Below are 16,173 nucleotides of genomic sequence, written 5' to 3'. Positions count from 1 at the left end.
CAAACCACCATGACAAAAAAAAAAAAAAAAGTTTAATACTGTTACAGGTTGAGTCTCCCATATTCTAAATGCTTGCGACCCAAAGTATTTTGGTTTTTACCATATTTTGGAATATTTACATAACATAACGAGATCTTGGGGATGGGACCAAAGGCTAAACATGAAATGCATTTATGCTTCATATACACCTTATACACATAGCCTGAATGGAATCTTACACAATATTTTTAACAATTTTGTGCATTCAAAAATAAATAAAAAAAGTGTGTGTACATTTAGGGAAAATATTATTGCTGTCAGCCAATTGAAATCACTTCCAAAAGCATGGGGTTTAGACTCGCAAAGCAGATAAACCCATCTAAATTAAAGGGCAGATAACAAAAAGTGACGTTTTGGGTTCCCAAAAGCCGGACTCTTCGCACATTACTGCTTGTCCACTCAGGATACTGCATCAGACATGTGGGCACCTGATTGGAGCAACAGCTGAATTGCTCCATGGTGCAACCATTAATTATCGCTGCCAAAAAAAACAACACAAAAAAAAAAAAAAAAAAAAACATTGTATCGACCTCAATTTACCATCAGAAAGCAAAGGTGTTACTATATCAGTCCTGGGGTCGGATGTAATGGCTTGTGAGACGGGGTATACGCGTGGCTGGTCGACCATGTTACGGTCGACAGTCATTAGGTCGACCACTATTGATTGACATGGTCGACACATGAAAGGTAGACATTCATTTTACACATTTTTTTTCTTTTGGGGAACTTTTCCATACTTTACCATTCCCAATCGTAGTCCACGTGGTTCGTAATCTTGCCCGAAGCATGGCGAGGGGACGCAGTGCACTAATTGGGGTTCCCCGGTCACTTTACGCAGAAAACGATACCAAAAAAGTTTTTAAAAAACCCTCATGTCGTCATTTTCATGTGTCGACCATTTGTCCATGTCGACCATGCCAATGTCGACCATAACATGGTCGACCATTCATACCGGAACTGTGAGACGGCCGGAGCTCCGAAACTCCGGCCGAACTCGTACTTTTTTTTTTAAAGCAGCAAAAATGTAAAAAGGCAAAACCAACCGGGTTTTGCCTTGTAAATTTTTGATGCTTTTAAAAAAAAAAAAAAACACCACACATACAAGTTCAGCTGGAGTTTGAGCTCTGGGCCGGATGCAATAGCTTTCGAGACGGCCGGAGATTTCATTCTAGCACCCTGCACCTGTCACAACCTGTACAGTTCCTCTTTCCTACCTGGGGTGTTGCACTCTGCTCTGGTGCTTCTAGCACACTCTGGTCCGTATCTCAGCACTGAGATACAGACCAGAATGTGTTAGAAGCACCAGAGCAGAGTGCAACATCCCAGACAGGAAAGAAGAACTGTTAGGTTGTGACAACTGCAGGGTACTAGAATGAACATGATCAATACATTAAAAAAAAAAACGTGGGATTTCAGAATATTTTGGATATCGTATTTTTTGATATGAGAGACTCAACTGTAACAAAAAATACAGACTAAACAAAAATTTATTTTCTGAGGGTTTCTAGTAGACATGTTGGAACGTCACTAAAGTAACAGCATACACCTCGAACATCATTTCTATGTTTAGCATAGAACATAATAAAACTCCTTAAAAAATAGACATACTTAGATACACACTCACAGCTGCAGAAGTGACTGATGATTTGCTGAAAAGCCGCTCCGCTTCTTTGAATTTTCTATTTCTTCTGTCATTTTTACTGTTTGAGTTCCTGAATTTTACAAAACATAACAAAAAGAAGGGAAAAAAATAACATGTCATAGACTTCATCATGTTTACTTAATTCCTTTATTATGAAATCTGGAAATATATGTGCAAAGACAATAATAATGTCCAGTCCAAATGTAACATTTTACCAACTTACCAGGATTGTTATAAAACACATCAAACCCTGATGAGAACAATTTTCCACAAACAAATGGCGTGTAGAAGACTCAAGGGCAGATTGTTAGTCTTCCAGCTCTCGAATTTGCACCAATCGGTCAAAGCTTTCGGCCTCCCAGCATACAACGGGCCCATCTCTATATCCCCCGACTCGTGGCTCAGGCAAATCTGTTGTTTTTCCAAAGCTCAAGGCAGGAGTATCATACAGAGCCCTAATCAGGCGAGAAGAACACACATGCACACCCTTCCGTACAAGAAGGAAGAGGTTAGTGAGTGAAAGGATCCTCAAATCAGGGCCATCAGGGTGGGATCCCTGTGGACTTAGGAGAAATACAGTTATCAACGGTAAGTTCTTACCATAACAAATATTTCTCCGGCAGGGTCCACAGGTTATCCACAGGATAACATTGGTATGTCCCAAATGAATTTAGTGGTGGGGACGCTCCTGATTGAACAGGAAAATCTTTTGCCTGAATTCAGCGTCCTGAGAGGCAAAAGGTATCAAAGGCATAATGTCTAATGAATGTGTTAAGGGAGACCATGTGGCTACCTAACATATCTATTCTGCTGAAGCACCACATTGTGCTACCCATAATGGACCTACCTTACAAGTAGAATGAGCAGAGACATTAGCCAGAACAGGGAGATCAGCTTGAGAGTATGCTTCTGAAATTTTCATCCAAAGCCACTTCACCAGTGTGTGCTTATAAGCAGGCCATCCTCTCTTGTGAAATCTGTAGTGAACGAAGAGAGTGTCTGTCTTTTTGATGGCACTGGTACGATCCACATAGATCTTTAAGGCACGGACTACGTCCAACGATGCATCTCCCGCAGAAAGGTACGGCCCCTGGAAGACAGAGACTACAATTTCTTCGTTAAGGTGGAATTTAGACACCACATTAGGAAACTACCCAGATTTGGATCTAAGAATCGCTCTATCTGGATAATAATAAAAACATTTAAAAAATCAGAAATGGAGGGTTGACATAACAATGCCCCTAAATCTCAAACTCTTCTAACTGAAGCAATAGCCAGTAGAAAGAGGACTTTAGCTGGCAACCATTTAAGATCCACTCTTTAGTGGTTCAAATGGGGCAACTTGAAGTGCCTTGAGGACTAAACTTAAGTCCCAAGGCAATGTAGAAGGAACAAAGGAGGTTTACTGTGCAACATTCCCTGGAAAAAAGTACACTCATCCTGCAGGTTTAGCAATTTTCTTTGATCACTGCACCATTGAATATAGGCTTGCCATATTTGGTGATAAATGCGAGCTGAGGGAAGTTTCCTTGCTCTGAGCATAGTTTGAATTACCTGCTGTGAGAATCCTCTTGCCTTCAGGATGGAAGCTTCAAGAGCCATGCTGTCGATCCAGGTGTTTGTGATAACCAGGGCCCCGAGACAGCAGATCTGGACGTTGAAGGAGTAGGAATGGAGCATCCATCGTCATCCTCTGCAGATCTGTGCACCAATGTCTTCTGGACCAAGCCGGAGCTATTGGTATCATGGCACGCTTACCTTGTTTTACCTTTCGCATCACCATGGATCACAATGCGATTGTTGGAAACACATGAACCAGACGAAAGTTGACAAGTCATCCACAAATGTTGCTCTGGGATACTTTGTTCTTGACCTGTATGTGGAAACTTTGTTGCTCTGACGGGACGCCATGAGATCTATTTCCGGTATAAACCCCATTATCTATCACAGTTTGTAAGACCTTGGGGTGTAAAGCCCATTCGTTTGCATGAATGGCGTGTCGACTGAGAAAATCCGCTTCCCAGTTTAAGACTCCCGGAATGAATACTGCAGACAATTAAGTTCTGCCCACCTTAAGGTGCGACTTACCTTCTTCATTGCGTCTTGGCTGCGAGTTCCTCCCTGATGGTTAAGGTACGCTACTGCCACTGCAATGTCCGAGCGGATTTGAACGGGTTTCATCAGAAGGATATTCTTTGCCTGAATAAATGCCATATATATGGCCTGAAGTTCCAATATATTTATTGGCAGGCAACTTTCTTCCTTGGTCCACTGCCCCTGGAAACAACTCCTTCTCCCCAGTCCTGAAGGCTGGCATCCATTGTCAGAGTTTCTCAATCGGATATCCAAAAAGAGCCTCCCTTTGTCCAGATAGGATGTCTATAGCCACCAGGCTATTGACCTCCTAACTTCCAGACAAAAGACCATTATCTGCGCTTTTATTGTCGGATGAAAAACCTTTCCACTTGGAAAGGATCAGACGTCGCAGATGTATCGATTGAACAGAGTACTCCATCGTGTCGAATATCTATACCATCAAACCCATCACACACATATACTGTTTGACTGTGTAGCAACTCCTGAATCCTTAAGTGAATTTTGGATATTTTGTTCAGAGGTAAAATTACTCTCTGAAGACCCAATTCCAACACAGCCCCCGAGCGAGTCATCCTTTGTGACGGAACCAGAGACGACTTTGCCCAATTTATGAGCCAAAAGCATCTCTCTGTAACAAGCTGATGTCTGTTGCAGATGACACTGAACAATCCCTGAGATTGTGCCAGGATTAATAAGTTATCGAGGTATGGATTTTTTAAAATCCTTATCCCCTGCAAACGGAGATAAGATGTCATCACCACCATCATTTTGGTGAATACTCTGGGAGCTATGGTCAGTCCAAATGGTAGGGCCTGAAATTGAAAATGATGCTGGAGGATAGCAAACCCGACATAGCGCTGATGGGACAGTGCTATAAGAACATGTAGATAAACATCCTGGATATACAGGGATACCATAAAATCCTCCTGCTCCATGGGCAAAATAATAAGAATTTACTTACCGATAATTCTATTTCTCGGAGTCCGTAGTGGATGCTGGGGTTCCTGAAAGGACCATGGGGAATAGCGGCTCCGCAGGAGACAGGGCACAAAAAAGTAAAGCTTTACTAGGTCAGGTGGTGTGCACTGGCTCCTCCCCCTATGACCCTCCTCCAGACTCCAGTTAGGTACTGTGCCCGGACGAGCATACACAATAAGGGAGGCATTTTGAATCCCGGGTAAGACTCATACCAGCCACACCAATCACACCGTACAACTTGTGATCTAAACCCAGTTAACAGTATGACAACAGAAAGGGCCTCTTAAAGATGGCTCCTTAACAATAACCCGAATTAGTTAACAATAACTATGTACAAGTATTGCAGATAATCCGCACTTGGGATGGGCGCCCAGCATCCACTACGGACTCCGAGAAATAGAATTATCGGTAAGTAAATTCTTATTTTCTCTATCGTCCTAAGTGGATGCTGGGGTTCCTGAAAGGACCATGGGGATTATACCAAAGCTCCCAAACGGGCGGGAGAGTGCGGATGACTCTGCAGCACCGAATGAGAGAACTCCAGGTCCTCCTTTGCCAGGGTATCAAATTTGTAAAATTTTACAAACGTGTTCTCCCCCGACCACGTAGCTGCTCGGCAGAGTTGTAATGCCGAGACCCCTCGGGCAGCCGCCCAAGATGAGCCCACCTTCCTTGTGGAGTGGGCTTTTACAGTTTTAGGCTGTGGCAGGCCTGCCACAGAATGTGCAAGTTGAATTGTGTTACAAATCCAACGAGCAATCGACTGCTTAGAAGCAGGTGCGCCCAACTTGTTGGGTGCATACAATATAAACAGCGAGTCAGATTTTCTGACTCCAGCCGTCCTTGCAATGTATATTTTTAAGGCTCTGACAACGTCCAACAACTTGGAGTCCTCCAAGTCGCTAGTGGCCGCAGGCACCACAATAGGTTGGTTCAGATGAAATGCTGATACCACTTTAGGGAGAAAATGCGGACGAGTCCGCAGTTCTGCCCTATCCGAATGGAAGATTAGATAAGGACTTTTATAAGATAAAGCCGCCAATTCAGATACTCTCCTGGCAGAGGCCAGGGCTAGTAACATAGTCACTTTCAATGTGAGATATTTCAAATCCACCTTTTTCAATGGTTCAAACCAATGGGATTTGAGGAAATCTAAAACTACATTTAGATCCCACGGTGCCACCGGAGGCACCACAGGAGGCTGTATATGCAGTACTCCCTTGACAAAAGTCTGGACCTCAGGGACAGAGGCCAATTCTTTTTGGAAGAATATTGACAGGGCCGAAATTTGAACCTTAATGGATCCCAATTTGAGACCCATAGATAATCCTGATTGCAGGAAATGTAGGAAACGACCCAGTTGGAATTCCTCCGTCGGAACCTTCCGATCCTCGCACCACGCTACATATTTTCGCCAAATGCGGTGATAATGTTTCACGGTGACTTCCTTCCGTGCCTTAATCAAGGTAGGAATGACTTCTTCTGGAATGCCTTTCCCTTTTAGGATCTGGCGTTCAACCGCCATGCCGTCAAACGCAGCCGCGGTAAGTCTTGAAAAAGACAGGGACCCTGCTGTAGCAGGTCCCTTCTCAGAGGTAGAGGCCACGGTTCGTCCGTGAGCATCTCTTGAAGTTCCGGATACCAAGTCCTTCTCGGCCAATCCGGAACCACTAGTATTGTTCTTACTCTTCTTTGCCGTATGATCTTCAATACCTTTGGTATGAGCGGCAGAGGAGGAAACACATACACTGACTGGTACACCCAAGGAGTTACCAGTGCGTCCACAGCTATTGCCTGTGGATCTCTTGACCTGGCGCAATATTTGTCCAGTTTCTTGTTGAGGCGAGACGCCATCATGTCTACAATTGGTCTTTCCCAACGGTCTATTAACATGTTGAAGACTTCTGGATGTAGACCCCACTCTCCCGGATGAAGATCGTGTCTGCTGAGGAAGTCTGCTTCCCAGTTGTCCACGCCCGGGATGAACACTGCTGACAGTGCTATCACGTGATTCTCCGCCCAGCGAAGAATCTTGGCAGCTTCTGCCATTGCACTCCTGCTTCTTGTGCCGCCCTGCCTGTTTACATGGGCGACCGCCGTGATGTTGTCCGACTGAATCAACACCGGCTTTCCTTGCAGGAGAAGTTCCGCCTGGCTTAGAGCATTGTAGATTGCTCTTAGTTCCAGAATGTTTATGTGAAGAGACTTTTCCAGACTCGTCCATACTCCCTGGAAGTTTCTTCCTTGTGTGACTGCTCCCCAGCCTCTCAGGCTGGCGTCCGTGGTCACCAGGATCCAATCCTGAATGCCGAATCTGCGGCCTTCTAATAGGTGAGCCTTCTGCAACCACCACAGAAGTGACACCCTTGTCTTTGGTGACAGGGTTATTCGCAGGTGCATCTGCAGATGCGACCCTGACCATTTGTCCAACAGATCCCTTTGGAATATTCTTGCATGGAATCTGCCGAATGGAATTGCTTCGTAAGAAGCCACCATTTTTCCCAGGACTCTTGTGCATTGATGTACTGACACTTTTCCTGGTTTTAGGAGGTTCCTGACCAGATCGGATAACTCCTTGGCTTTTTCCTCTGGAAGGAAAACCTTTTTCTGAACCGTGTCCAGAATCATTCCTAGGAACAGCAGACGAGTTGTCGGGATTAAATGGGATTTTGGAATATTCAGAATCCACCCGTGTTGTCTTAGCACCTCTTGAGATAGTGCTAAAGCTGTCTCCAGCTGTTCTCTGGACCTTGCCCTTATTAGGAGATCGTCCAAGTATGGGACAACTAATACGCCTTTTCTTCGAAGAAGAATCATCATCTCGGCCATTACCTTGGTAAAGACCCGAGGCGCCGTGGACAATCCGAACGGCAGCGTCTGAAACTGATAGTGACAGTTTTGAACAATGAACCTGAGGTACCCCTGGTGTGCGGGGTAAATCGGAACGTGTAGATACGCATCCTTGATGTCCAAGGATACCATAAAGTCCCCTTCTTCCAGGTTCGCTATCACTGCTCTGAGTGACTCCATCTTGAACTTGAACTTTTTTATGTAGAGGTTCAAGGACTTCAGATTTAGAATAGGCCTTACCGAGCCATCCGGCTTCGGTACCACAAATAGAGTGGAATAATACCCCTTTCCTTGTTGTAATAGGGGTACTTTGACTATCACCTGCTGAGCGTACAGCTTGTGAATGGCTTCCAACACCCTCTCCCTTTCGGAAGAGACGGTTGGTAAGGCAGACTTCAGGAAACGATGAGGAGGATCCGTCTCTAATTCCAACCTGTACCCCTGAGATATTATCTGCAGGATCCAGGGGTCTACCTGCGAGTGAGCCCACTGCGCGCTGTAATTTTTGAGACGGCCCCCCACTGTCCCCGAGTCCGCTTGAGAGGCCCCAGCGTCATGCTGAGGTTTTTGCAGGAGCCGGGGAGGGCTTCTGTTCCTGGGAAGGAGCTGCCTGTTGGTGTCTCTTCCCTCTTCCTCTGCCTCGTGGCAGGTACGACAAGCCCTTTGCTCTCTTATTTTTGTAGGAGCGAAAAGGCTGCGGTTGAAAAGTCGGTGCCTTTCTCTGTTGGGGAGTGACTTGAGGTAAAAAAGTGGATTTCCCGGCAGTAGCCGTGGCCACCAAGTCTGATAGACCAACTCCAAATAACTCCTCCCCTTTATACGGCAAAACCTCCATGTGACGTTTTGAATCCGCATCGCCTGTCCACTGTCGTGTCCATAAGGCTCTTCTGGCTGAAATGGACATAGCACTCACCCGAGATGCCAGTGTGCAAATATCCCTCTTGTATATATTCTTTTGAATAACTTCCATCTTTCTATCTGATGGATCCTTAAGTGCGGCCGTCTCAGGAGAGGGTAACGCCACTTGTTTGGATAAGCGTGTGAGCGCCTTGTCCACCTTAGGGGGTGTTTCCCAGCGCGCCCTAACCTCTGGCGGGAAAGGGTATAATGCCAATAACTTTTTTGAAATTATCAACTTTTTATCAGGAGCAACCCACGCTTCATCACACACGTCATTTAATTCTTCTGATTCAGGAAAAACTGTTTGTAGTTTTTTCACACCATACATAATACCCTGTTTTACGGTATCTGTAGTATCAGCTAAATGTAACGTCTCCTTCATTGCCAAAATCATATAACGTGTGGCCCTACTGGAAAATACGTTTGAATTTCTACCGTCGTCACTGGAATCAGTGCCCGTGTCTGGGTCTGTGTCGACCGACTGAGGCAAAGGGCGTTTTACAGCCCCTGACGGTGTTTGAGGCGCCTGGACAGGCATTAATTGATTGTCCGGCCGCCTCATGTCCTCAACTGACTGTTTAAGGGAAGATAAACCATCACGTAATTCCACAAATAAAGGCATCCATTCTGGTGTCGACCCCCTGGGGGGTGACATCTGCATATTTGGCAATTGCTCCGCCTCCACACCAATATCGTCCTCATACATGTCGACACCACGTACCGACACACACCGCAAACTCACAGGGAATGCTCTAATGAAGACAGGACCCACTAGCCCTTTTGGGGAGACAGAGGGAGAGTCTGCCAGCACACACCACAAAGCGCTATATATACAAGGGATATCCTTATATTAAGTGCTCCCTTATAGCTGCTTTAATATATATATATATATAGCCATTAATGTGCCCCCCCTCTCTGTTTTACCCTGTTTCTGTAGTGCAGTGCAGGGGAGAGACCTGGGAGCCGTTCTGACCAGCGGAGCTGTGACAGAAAATGGCGCCGTGTGCTGAGGAGATAGGCCCCGCCCCTTTTTCGGCGGGTTCTTCTCCCGCTATTTTTCCAGTCAGGCAGGGGTTAAATATCTCCATATAGCCCCTATGGGCTATATGTGAGGTATTTTTAGCCTTGTATAAGGTTTATATTTGCCTCTCAGAGCGCCCCCCCCCAGCGCTCTGCACCCTCAGTGACTGCCCAGTGAAGTGTGCTGAGAGGAAAATGGCGCACAGCTGCAGTGCTGTGCGCTACCTTATGAAGACTGAGGAGTCTTCAGCCGCCGGTTTCCGGACCTCTTCACGCTTCAGCATCTGCAAGGGGGTCGGCGGCGCGGCTCCGGGACCGGACTCCACGGCTGGGCCTGTGTTCGATCCCTCTGGAGCTAATGGTGTCCAGTAGCCAAGCAGCAAATCCACTCTGCATGCAGGTGAGTTTACTACTTTCCCCCTAAGTCCCACGTTGCAGTGATCCTGTTGCCAGCAGGACTCACTGTAAAGAAAAAAACCTAAACTAAACTTTCTCTAAGCAGCTCTTTAGGAGAGCCACCTAGATTGCACCCTTCTCGTTCGGGCACAAAATCTAACTGGAGTCTGGAGGAGGGTCATAGGGGGAGGAGCCAGTGCACACCACCTGACCTAGTAAAGCTTTACTTTTTTGTGCCCTGTCTCCTGCGGAGCCGCTATTCCCCATGGTCCTTTCAGGAACCCCAGCATCCACTTAGGACGATAGAGAAAATAGAACGTAAAGTCTCTATATGAAACCCGAGGCACCCAAATGTATTTGTTCAGCGCTTTGAGATTGAGTATGGGCCGGACCGACCCATTTGGCTTCTGGACTAAAAACAGGTTGGAATAAAAACCTTGTCCCCGTTGTGCAGGAGGAATTGGAATCATCACTCCTGACTGAAGCAACTCCTGCACTACCTCTTACAAAGCCCTGGTCTTCGTTTCCACTGAAGACGAGCTGGTACTAATCTAACCAAGGGGGTTCAGTCCCACTGTCCAGAGAATGTGCAGTGAGTCTCCTGGGGAAGACAGACACTCTGCTGTGCAGGAAACGCAGTCCCTGGACATGGCAACTGGAAGGGATACACACACAGAAGGTGAAAACACATTTTTAACCCACACAGAGTCCGCAGGGAGATACAGAAGCCGGAGCCAGTCACACAATGCCCTTTTAGCTTAAGTAAAACTCAGCTGGGTCGCAAACTAAGCACCTTAATAGGGCTTAGTATTCTAACATTGCTCCCCTCTCCCCTTACTAAGACCCCCTGGTAACTGCTGAGGAGACGTGGAGTCGTTGTGGAGGAGCTGCGATTCCCTGTGTATCCTGTCAGTACAAGCTGCAGAGGGAAAATGTCGCTGGTGAGCTGCTGGATCCGCTCATAGTGAAACCCTGCCCCCATAATGGCACTCGGCTTCCCGCATTTTTTATACTGGCCTGAAGACTTTTTGTGACTAACAGAGGGTTAAAACCCTCTGTTAGGTAAGTGGGCAGATCTGGGTTTCATTGGTGGCTCAGCGCGCCTGCCTCACAGCATGGACACATCCAAGTGTACCAACTTACTGAGCCCCCGGAGTGCAGCCTGCAGCAGTGCTGCGCTCCTACCCTTGTGCCGCCATTCCCGACGGCGACCCGCTAACCGGGACGCCGGCGCTGTACTCACCACTCTTCTACCTTCTGGCTCTGTTAGGGATGGCGGCGTGATGCGGGACGGTACGCTCGCCGTGGTGGGGCTTGCGAATGACTCCCTCAGGAGCTCAGTGTCCTGTCAGTGGAGAAACGGGACCATTAACTCTTCAGGAAGTTGGGCCATTCTCCCCCCTAAGTCCCACGAAGCAGGCAGGCTGGTGCCAATAAGCCCTGCCTGAAAACAACAAACAGAAAATAAATGCAGGAAAAAAAAACTCTACCATAGCTTCCCTAAGCGTGACCGGCTCCTCCGGGCACATTTTCTAAATTGAGTGAGGTAGGAGGGGCATAGAGGGAGGAGCCAGTGCACACTATTGATTTCTTAAAGTGCCCAAGGCTCCTAGAGGACCCGTCTATACCCCATGGTACTAATGTGGACCCCAATATCCTCTAGGACGTAAGAGAAAAATAGGTAACTGTTATTTGAGGTGATTGGGAACAAACACTTTGATCCAACCTTATTGGGAATCTTTAACTTACGGTCTATGCAACATGGAACAAAAATGGAGCATTTAAAAGAGTGTGAACAGCAGTAAACCTTGAGATGCCCTATGCAGGCTTCAGAGCTAAACCATTAAGAAGAAACTTCTAAAAAGTAATGAAGACAGACTCTGGAATTTGATTGTGCCGAGACATAGCTTATCTTTGGCACAAATGGAGCTAGGCAAACAAAGGGGTTTTCACGCCACTGAATGGAGAGATAAGACAAGATAATAATGATAAGCCCTGTTTTTTAAATTAAAAATGTAGCCTCTATTGTAGGCTTGCTGGCATCACCACCAATGAACACACTATAGGCACAGAGAGAATGTGCAATGACTCCAAGGTGCAGAACACAGCCAGACACCTATAAGGCTGAAGAACATTAACATTTACACCACAATGTGGTACTGCAAAGTTCTGAAGCTTCAGTCTAGAACTTGAGATGGCATGCAGCACATCAACAAGGGAGGATTAGGAGTGTGAATGTGACAGCCAAACCAGCAGCATTGTACATACTGTACACGATAGAAGGAAAGACTAGAGGAGCCAAGTCTCACTTATCAGCTGCCTCTCACAGTAAAGGGGTGTACTGACGGGAGAGATGTGTGCTGAGCGATCTTAATACAGACCGCTCTGCACACATCTCTCCCCCCCACTCAGCACGATGTATTGAGCGAGGGGGGGGCGCTCACTTCACACAACAAGGCTCAATCTAGCACCGGCGATAGCGATGCGCTGGGCCGCACATCGCTATCGATGATGGGCATGCACACGGCAGATCCGTGCTTAAAATCTAAGCAATCTAGTCAGATTGCTTAGACTTTAAACACAGATCTCTCCGTGTGTACCCCCCTTAAGAATGGATTCACTTACTCTCTAGACCTTATCCCACATAATATGTGCGCGTTTTATGCGGTTTTAACTATAATGTTCTATTCTAGTGATCACAGACATAAGTACTTTTCTGCCTATGTAAAAGGGCACCTTGCTATGGGTGTAAAACGCAGCAACATTACAGACCCCATTGTGTTAGACAGAATTCAGCTGTGGAATGGGGGATTGTGGGAACAAATGAGTGTCAGTCGCTTTACTAGACACAACATTGAGTTAGTGGGGTCAGGATAGAAATGGTCTTTGTAGGCGACCCCAGCTGGATTTAGTATAGACTACAATGCAGTTTGAACGATATAACTGGATGTATCAAAAACCTGGGCACGGATTTAGAACGGCAGCATAAACACAATACAGTATATACAAAGTCACCACAACCTTGTAGAAACAAATGGAAAAACAATAAAAATGTCCTTGTGCCAAACTTGTTCCAGATGTATGGTCTTTCAACCAACAGTCATTTGGATTCTCCTCATTCAGTATGTCTCACAGGTGTGGAGGTATGAAAAATTAAGAAAGGATAAGGGTTTGATAATACCAACCTTCCCTGATCTTCACATGAAAAGAGGGGTATAAATAACTCTTTTATTCATTTTTCATTCTTCCAGACCTGTGAAACATACTGAATGAGGAGAATCCAAATGACTTGATTGAAGGACCATACATCTGGAACGAGTTTGGCGCAAGTACCTTTTTATTGTTTTACAATGCAGTTTGAACCTAGGATCCTAATTGGTTTCAACAGTTTTGCTATATGCAACAAGCTCAGCAAGCCTGTGTTATTTTTTCACTTATTTATTTGTATACCTTTACAGTAGTATATCAAGGATATTGCTTAGTTATTAACTGGTTGATATTACATTTGACTCACTACTATAATACCCTCAGTGCAATAAAACTGGAAAAAAAAATTAGTACATGTATGTCCCTTTTAATTACCAAATGATCTTTATTTGGACAAAAAACAAAAACCTTACTTTTGGTTTGTTAAATAACGGTCCCATCCTCTGATAATATTTCCATACATCTGTGTATCTTCCAGGTAACTTCCTTCAAATGCGTAGATCTGACGTTCCAGATTTGCAAGCGTTTCCTAAAAATAAAAAAAATAAAATAAAAAAAGAAGGATAGATAAATAAACTATTTAAGACCTTTGGCCATGTTCATGGCAACATAATCTTTTGATATAGAATGAAGGGGGATAAAACAAATACCCCCACGACAAAAACACCACCACCACATAATTGCAAAACTTGGTGCAGAAGACAATTGAAGGAGAGCTGCTGTTTGTGACCTGTAAAGATTATCTGTCCAATCTAGTTGGTGGAATGAAAATCTGTTAATGTATGGGAGCAAATGACCATCAACCAATTGCTCCCAAATGCTGGAAAATTAACAAAATAATCGTTATGTCCACAGGATAACATTGGGACATGAGGTAGCAACCGCGGATTGTCACCAAACGATCAAAGCTTTCGGCCTACCATAATGCAACAGGCCCGTCCCTATATCCCCACCTCCTGGCTCAGGCAACTCAGTTGTTTTCCAAAGCTCAAGGCAGAAGCATCATCAAGAGCCCTCATCAGACGAGAAGAATACACATGCACACTCTTCCATACAAAAATGAAGAGGTTATTAAGTGAAAGGATCCTCAAATCAGGTGCGTCAGGGTGGGATCCCTGTGGATCCTGCGGACTTAGGAGAAGGAGTTATCAACGGTAAGTCTACCGTAACGATTATTTCTCCTGCAGGGTCCACAGGTTATCCACAGGATAACATTGGGATGTCCCAAAGCAATTTAGTGGTGGGGACGCTCCTGATTGGACAGAGGACTCCTTTGCCCGAATTCAGAATCCTGAGAGGCAACGGTATCAAAGGCATAATGTCTAATGAATGCGTTAATAGAAGAACATGCGGCTGCCTTACATATCTGTTCTGCTGAAGCACCACGTTGTACTGCCCATGACGGATCTACCTTACAAGTAGAGTGAGCAGAGACATTAGCCGGAACAGGGAGATCAGCTTGAGAATATGCTTCTGAAATCGTTAGTCGAAGCCACCTCGCCAGTGTCTGCTTGATATCAGGCCATCCTCTCTTGTGAAATCCGTAGAGAATGAAGAAAATGTGTTTTTCTGATGGCCCTGGTACGATCCACATAGATCCTTAAAGCATGGATGACGTCCAACGATGCATCTCACGCAGAAAGGTACGGCCCTGGGAAGGCCAGTACTACAATTCCTTTGTTCAGGTGGAATTTAGACAAAAAGCCAGATTTGATTGTGAAAACCACTCTATCCGCATATAAAAAAAAAAACACAACACCATATCAGAAAAGGGAGGGCAACATAACAATGCCCCTAAATCTGAAACTCTTCTAGCTGATGCAATAGCCAGTAGAAAGAGAACTTTAGCTGTCAACCATTTAAGATCCACTCTTTTTAGTGGTTCAATAAGGCAACTTGAAGGGCCTTTAGGATTAGACTTAAATCCCAAGGCAATGTAGGAGTAACAAAAACAAGGTTGAATGTGCAGCATTCCCTGGAGAAAGTGCACACATCCTATAGGTTAGAAATTTTCTTTTGGAACCATACAGTCAGTGCTGACACTTGCACTCTCAAGGAAGCCACCCTTAGACCTTTGTCCATTCCTAACTGAAGGAATGCTAGGACTCTGGAAACTCTGAAAGATCTACGATCAAATTTCCGATCACTGCACCATTGAATATAGGCCTGCCATATTCGGTGAAAAATGCAAGCTGTGGAAGGTTTTCTTACTCTGAGCATTGTTTGAATAAACTGTTGTGAGAATCCTCTTGCTTTCAGGATGGAAGTCTCAAGAGTCACGCCGTCAAAGACAGCCGATCCAGGTGCTTGTGATGGCAAGGACCCTGAAAAAATAGATCTGGACCTTGAGGGAGCAGGAATGGAGCATCCATTGACAAACTCTGCAGATCTGTGTACCAATGTCTTCTGGGCCAAGCCGGAGCAATTAGTATCACGGCGTCCCTTCCTTATTTTGCCTTTCGCATCACCCTGGGTAACAGGGCGATTGGTGGAAACAAATAGGTTAGACGAAAGTCCAATCTCACTGACAGGGCATCCACAAAGATCACTTTGTTTTTGACTCATATGCGGGAACTTTGTTGTTCTGACGGGACGCCATGAGATCTATCTCCGGTAACCCCCACTTGTCTACCAGAATTTGGAAGACCTCGGGGTATAAAGCCCATTCGTTTGCACGAATGGCATGTCAACTGAGAAAATCCACTTCCCAGTTTAGGACTCCCGTAATGAACACTGCGGACAAGGCTGGGTGATGAAGTTCTGTCCACTTTAATGTGTGACTTACCTCCTCCATTGTGTTTTGGCTGCGAGTTCCTCGCTGATGGTTGAGGTACGCTACTGCCATTGCATTGTTCGAGCGGATTTGGACTGGTTTCCCCTGAAGGATGTCCTTTGCCTGAATAAGTACCTTATAAATGGCCCGAAGCTCCAATATATTTATTGGCAGGCAACTATCTTCCTTGGTCCACTGCCCCTGGAAGCAACTCCTTCCTGACACTGCTCCCCAGACCTGAAGGCTGGCATCTGTTGTCAGAATTTTCCAA

General features: G+C 45.5%; 1 protein-coding gene across 2 annotated transcripts in view; it reads right to left on the bottom strand.

The window, feature by feature from the left end:
- Nucleotides 1-16,173, bottom strand: part of MEAF6 (MYST/Esa1 associated factor 6) — a 148,461-nt gene that overhangs the window by 67,083 nt on the left and 65,205 nt on the right. For both annotated transcript variants that reach the window (XM_063954355.1, XM_063954357.1), the window contains exons 2-3: nt 13,543-13,658; nt 1,664-1,751 (exon numbers count right to left, since the gene is read on the bottom strand). In XM_063954355.1, coding sequence (XP_063810425.1) covers nt 1,664-1,751; nt 13,543-13,658 — 204 coding nt within the window. The remainder of the gene's footprint in view (nt 1-1,663; nt 1,752-13,542; nt 13,659-16,173) is intronic.

The sequence above is a fragment of the Pseudophryne corroboree genome, chromosome 2, assembly GCF_028390025.1.
Source record: "Pseudophryne corroboree isolate aPseCor3 chromosome 2, aPseCor3.hap2, whole genome shotgun sequence".
NCBI classification, from domain to species: Eukaryota; Metazoa; Chordata; class Amphibia; order Anura; family Myobatrachidae; genus Pseudophryne; species Pseudophryne corroboree.
This window is presented reverse-complemented; position numbering and strand designations above follow the sequence as displayed.